Source organism: Pygoscelis adeliae, unplaced genomic scaffold (genome assembly GCF_000699105.1).
Source record: "Pygoscelis adeliae isolate BGI_AS28 unplaced genomic scaffold, ASM69910v1 Scaffold183, whole genome shotgun sequence".
Taxonomy (NCBI): domain Eukaryota; kingdom Metazoa; phylum Chordata; class Aves; order Sphenisciformes; family Spheniscidae; genus Pygoscelis; species Pygoscelis adeliae.
The window spans coordinates 2524639-2531154 of NW_008824536.1; the positions used below are offsets into that span (position 1 = coordinate 2524639).

Genomic DNA, 6516 nt, shown 5'->3' on the forward strand with positions numbered 1-6516 from the left:
TCGTCAAAGGTGACACACTTGCTAGATGGAAGCTCTACAATCACCAGGCAAAAGCGCAGACAAGTTGACACCACATTCATGAAACTGAAGATAGCCATGCAGATTTGAGTCCGGACTGATCAATGGTAGACAGTGTGTCTCTCACTATAGGCCTGTAGCTGCTCTATATAAAGAAGTCACATTAAGAAATCAGTGAACAGGACAGAGCTTGGTTGGTATCAAATTAGTCTGGCTTTGAGTAATTCCCACCCTTCGAGAGTGTGAGTGCAACAAATACATGAGACACTAACAGCCTTTGGTTACTAATAATCCAAGATCAATTTCAGGCAGCTGGTCATTTGGAGCCATTAAAGTTTTATGGATATAAAAATATGTATCTACAAAATAGCGATATCAAATGGTGGTAGATAAATTCGAAATGGTTATACGATTGTGATTACACAACCTATGTAAGCACATTTCAGGAAACCTAATTCTCTATTTTAATGTTACAGTAAGTAATTTCATGTGTAGTATCAGGTGTGAAAGTATAAGCTTTGCACTGAACTAATTTATCCTTTTGTGTCATTACTCATTGTAACAACACAGCACAAGACTCTTATGTTATTTACCTTCACAGCAGAATAGCAGTAACACTTTATTGCTAGCAGGCTGGTATGATTACTGTGCACATTAAATCAGCATTTGTCAGCTATCTTTTGAGATTCCCTAAAGATTTTCCGATTAATGAATGGACATGCACCAACACAAGTGTACTAAGAATAGGCTTGCTTATTTTTTAAGTTGCTTTTTGTAGACCTCTTATAGAATCTGGTCCACAGGATTCAAAAGAGTGCAGTTAAAAATGACAGAGCTGCAAAACAGGCTAAACTACCTTGCATAGTTCAATTTTACAGGCAGAAGTGACTTGTGCTTAAGTGAATTTCTGCCCATTCTGAAATCTCTCTATTCTGACAAAACCTCAAGAATTTTAAAACAGTTGGACACACATAGTAAAGTCTTTTGTTCAGTTCTTTGGGAAGAAAAAAAAGTCAGCGTGTCTTCGGAATACAGTAATGGGCATGAAATACACCAGCAACAAATACACAGCTTTCGCCATGCACTAAATGGTTTACATATTTGCTCATGAAGAAAAGTTTGTCATCACAGCACGCTGACTTGTTCACTCAATTCGTTTTCTGCAGCCACAACACATTCTCATTTTAATTAATTTTGTTTTTCAGCCAACATATCATTACATTTAGCCCTGAAAACAGGAACTTACCTCAACTACCTTTCGTTCCACCTCTGCACCATTTATGTAGTAAACGTCTGTTATAACACGCGTAACAACAGTGCGCACTTCTCGAATAGTTCGCATGTGGCGATGCTGAACTCGGCCTTTAGGTGGGTGAAGAAGATTGAACTCCTCCTCTCCCTGTAATAAACAGGACAAATTAAAACCAAAACAGACCACAATGAAAAGCAAATAATTTCTGGGTAGAGCACTCTCCGCAGTACAGTTTCTTCATACCATGTTCCAGTACTGGGGTAGGGAACCTTTTAGCATCTTGTTACAAATTAGATGCAACACCACAAGAAACCCTAAACAAGGGAGAATGGAACACATTTTGCTGACGGGTAGAGGAAGGGAAATCATAGCAGTCCAGGGAGGAAACAGCAAACTTGCTTAGCATTGCTTCTGATACTCTTTCATTCAGTGGACTCTCAGACATATCGCATCATGTTTCACTGCATATTTATGACCCTATTAATCTCCTATTTCCCAGAGGACACACTATTCTTAACTCAAGTCTAGAAAAAATCATTTTTCTAGTCTTTGTGTTCACAAGAAAATATACAAGCTGGAACTGCAAAGCAGTATTGCACTGCAATACTTTCTGAAATACTAATTCAAAGTTATTCATCTTGTTAGAATGTTTCTCTGGAGGAGCTTTTCCCTCATGTGTTTATCCATTGCCATTGGATGGAGTGGCAGAACAAGCTGTCAGAAGTTGGCTGGTGCAAAAGAGAAGGCATCAGACCCTTCATTCAAAATTTCATGCAACTCCCATCTCCATCCAACAAAAAGTGAAAATTTTTTTACAGTGTTAACTGCATCTGGACACCAAAAAAACCCCCCACCCAAAACTTGTCATATTTTTCCAGAAAATAAATATGGAGACATTTACTTCCCAAACTTATGCTGCCCACTGAGTATTGCTACCTTAGCAGTTGTGTACAGTTGATACAGGACAGCTTGCAACATTAACATTTTAAAGTGTTTAATGTTAAACATTAACATTTTAAAGTGAAAAAAGTTGTTTTTTTTTCAACAGCCTACTGTTAGTGAATTTACTGGCTGAAGGGATACTTTACTCTTCTAAAGCAGTAAAATTAAATACCGGCAGCCTTCATCCCACCTGACTGTGCAGAGAGTCCGTGTCCTCTCCAGAGGCGTTCACAAGCTTTTCCCCACTCTCCTCAGTTTGGACATTCGCATCTTGTCGCCCAGGTCTTTGCCCAGACATACTGGTTCCCAGTTCCACCTGGCTACATATTTCTTCTGACGTTTGTGTTGCTGTTGTAACAGTTGTTGGGGTTTTAAAAAGACAGTCTGCTGTAGTCTGAATCCCTTTATTCTCGGTGTTTGCCCACCTCTCTCGGCTTTCATCAATTTTAACAGCCTTACTTGGTTCCTTCTGCATTCTTCTCCCTTCTTCTGTCTGAGTGCTTACAATACCAGCCTCCACAGACTCCCCATCCTCTGCACTAGAAGGTTGTGGTTGGCAGTCCTGTTGCATCCTCTGAGGAACTAGGACCCGTCCACTGCCGTCATCTGCCTTCTGTTGCTGGTACTGCCAACCACTGGGATTTTTATGTAATTCAGCATCTTCTTGTGTGCCAGGAAAACTGAAGAGATTCCCCCTGCAAACCAGTTATATACAGATCAAAATTACTGATTAAAAAAGCAAGACAACCAATATGCTGCCACTCAAGTGAAAGCACTATAAACACCCCCCCCCGGCAGTCATTCAATTGCTTCTTAAGATTGCACAGAACTCAGCGAGACTCAAATTATGAAATAATCTTTCAACATCTCTCAAGTGATTCACATGGTAGCAAGAAGAATGGCTGACACCTGCAGAGAACTAGGTGCTTTTCCGAACACTAATAAAGCAATCTACACTCCACACGTCAGGCACCAACTATGCAACATGCTTCTGGAAGTCATGCCATCTTGAAGTTGCTACAGGTTGCTTCAGCACTTCATTGGCTTGAAACTGGTAATCACACCTAGCAAGAAGAGGCAGGAGCATAAACACAAATGCTGTCTAATGTTTTCGTTAGAATTTGTCTGCCCTGTCAAAAGTGTTATCAGGTACTAGACTGTATACTGAGCCTTACAAGAAGTATACATTTGGCTTCCCTTGTGTACTTGAGGAGTGACTGTCTTCCGTTCTGTCTGTATATTGCCCAGCATTGGAACTCCCTATTTATTATGGTCTTTAGTGTAACTGTTCAATGCTCTTGAAATACAGGTTACCCTTTCTCCGTAGACCAAGACCTCACTGCCCTATCAAAAGATAGAATGGAAAACACTGAAGAAGCAGATTTCTACACCTGGTCCTCCAGCCAGCACCCTTATCACCATAAGATATGCAGCAGTACAGTCCTTTTCAAAGCAACCAGAGACAGCAACAATTGATGGACTTGGAAGGGAGACAAAAGCAGAAACAATAACAAACACAATAGGTCAGAAGATCTTGGAACAGGAGAAAGAAAAGGTATTTAAACAGCTGTAAGTATGATCTCAGTTCTCTCAAGCCCCAGATTTTACCGAAGCATATTAGCCAGCTGGAATCACATCGCTGCTCAGTCAAAAAGGTAAGTCTGATTACCATGTGAGATACAAACATACGGTACTTATTATACTTACCCTGTTGTCCCCAACCTTCTAAGTCACCCAAAGACAATGACTTAGTGCAATTTCTTTGATGTAGAAAATGCACGTGCATATAAATCCAACCAGGACTGGCAGGCAAAGACTGTGAAGAGTTACCTAAATGGAGAAGTGGAAAGACCATGACCTCTGGCCTCATCCTCTCGACGAACTTCACAGACACGACTAAACACAGATGATGCTTTCTGGAAGCTAGCAGTGCAGATTTAAAACAAACAAACAAACAAAAAAGCATCAGGGAGTGAGAAAATCCCTTATACAGCAAAATAAGAGTTCTCTAGCCCCTTGGGAAAGCAATAACCGGTATTGAGCTTGTTGACCTATACAGCCACAGAATGAGTGAGATGTTTCTTGACCTTTGAGACTGACCAAGCTGGAATTGCATAAGCATTTCTGTCATTTCTGCAGACACCCTTACAGCCAAGAGCAACGTAAGAATTCCAGAAAACGTAGTGTGGAAAACTGCAGTGCCACCAGGAGTTTCACCATCTACTACCTCTGGTACCCACCAGGGGACACGGTTAGACCATTTATGGCTTACTTCTCAGGATTTTCTGACACCGCAAAAATATTGGGAATGACAGTCATAAAGCAGACCCTGAGAGATCAAGTTCAACGTATACCTACAAAGGCAACCCATCCTCAACCAGTGAGGAATGACTGCCACACATCCTCAGCACTGAGGCATGATTACCATCCAGCATGCAATCCTGTGACAAGAGATACTAAGTTTATTTCAAAGTTTTCTCACTGCTTCAAACCATTATACTTCATTCAGATGACTACAAGTCATGATCTTCTGACTCAGATTCTTGTTAGTACTTACAAACCATACTCCCCAAAAGCTAAAATCAAGCAACGCTAGGCATTAAATGTGAGATAAGATAGATACATACAAATCAAAAGACCAAGGGAGTAACTTATGTTAAGTCACGGTCAACGTGTTAAACTGTGATTTCAGTATATCGGTGACCTGGTTGTGTTTCTATCAGCTTCATAACAAAACCAGAATTCTCTTTCAGAACTCCTCAGATATTCTTTGCAGAAAACTGCACAATAAGGAAAGAAAGCAGAAAACCATGTATTTGAAATTTAAGAGGTGGATAGGGCAGACTTGCATTCCGGACTGCACAAGACATGAATGTCTGCTTTGACTACAATCAGAAGGAGGCAAAATGCTGACATTAGTAGGAAGCACAAAGCCTGTAGTGAAAGAGCAGGTGGGGCACTCCCCTTGCCTATGTACTTAAAACCTGCTGCGAGAGATCATTGCTTAATATTGTGGCTACTGCTAAAAGTGTTCCCTGCTTCTGTGTCTCATTTTCAATTTTTTCCCCTGCTGCTGGTAACGAGTGGAAAAAGGATCTACCCAGACCTTCGTATTAACTTTGCGCAGCAACAAGCCCAGTTACCTGGCAGCAGCTCCAGCAGCAGCAGAGGATCCATCTTTCCTGTCATTGGCTGTAGGCTCTGAAACAAGAAGGAAGGGAAGGATGATTTCGGTGTCACCTGAACAGACTTTCCTGCCCCTTCCCAGCCCTCCACACTCAGCGAAGAGAGAGGTTGAGTAATGCTGGACAAAAGGCGCCCAGGCCTCCCTGCCCAACTTCTCATCACAGACCGGAGTTTCTACAAGTTTTAGACTATTAGACTGAATGTCACTGTTCCGATGAAAATGCTGTCAAACTTTTTTGTCCAGATTATACTTTTAAAATCTTTTCCTTCCCAATATAATCAAACTCCAGTTCCTATCCTGTGACATTGCCACTATACATCACAACTTTTAGTCTGCTGGAAATACCCTTCCTCACAACAGAGGCCTCTCCTCTCACTCCATCCTTGCTTAGAGTATTGCAGAAACAGAGACACAAAATTTAAGTGACACTGCCCAAAAAGAAAAATGAGAAAAATTACAGAGACTAAGAGACTGTCTTGGGGAATGCCACAAAGAGGTTTTGAGTTATGGCTGAGATCTAGTAGGACCTGTATGTTTGGAGGTTTCATACTCTTACTTTCCAAGCTGAATGGCAGGGACTCCTCGCTCCCATCATTCACAGGGGTAACAAGGCTCATTCGCAGAGAGAGTTTTGCATCAGCCTCAGGAACCACACGGGAATCTCCTTTCTCACCCACTTCTGACACGTCTGCTGATACCATTGCACTTTCCACGGTGACATTGTTGGTCCCCATTGTGCCCTCTGCTGTAACATCACTAGTTGCTATAGTGCTGTCTGGGCAGCTATCATCCACTGAAGACAGGAAAACAAAAAGTAGCTACTGTCATTCACATTGCTGGGGTTCAGGTCCTGGTTCTGTTTTGAAGATGCTTCACTGCATGCATTATTAGCAGTAGTGCAGTAGCGGAAATTCGTATCTAAAGTTCTGAAGCATGAAAGTTCTGTAGCACAGGTATCATCCTTAGCTTGCGACAGAATACTTTACTATTACCCAAGCAGAAATGCACACTTCCTTTCATCCAGCAAATGCAGGGTGCTGTTTTGTGAACCTAGCAGAGAAAGTCCTCCTAAAAGATGATGCGTGCTGGGAACAATCTTCTTTTTTTCTACACTCTT

The 6516-nt window shown here is 41.5% G+C and overlaps 1 protein-coding gene across 1 annotated transcript in view; it reads right to left on the reverse strand.

Moving 5' to 3' along the window:
- The window catches only part of TP53BP1 (tumor protein p53 binding protein 1), a 44373-nt gene that overhangs the window by 7353 nt on the left and 30504 nt on the right, over positions 1–6516 (reverse strand). Inside the window, exons 12-16 of the mRNA XM_009321608.1 lie at positions 5956–6192; positions 5356–5413; positions 4043–4135; positions 2403–2907; positions 1265–1417 (exon numbers count right to left, since the gene is read on the reverse strand). Of these exons, the coding sequence (XP_009319883.1) occupies positions 1265–1417; positions 2403–2907; positions 4043–4135; positions 5356–5413; positions 5956–6192 (1046 nt within the window). The remainder of the gene's footprint in view (positions 1–1264; positions 1418–2402; positions 2908–4042; positions 4136–5355; positions 5414–5955; positions 6193–6516) is intronic.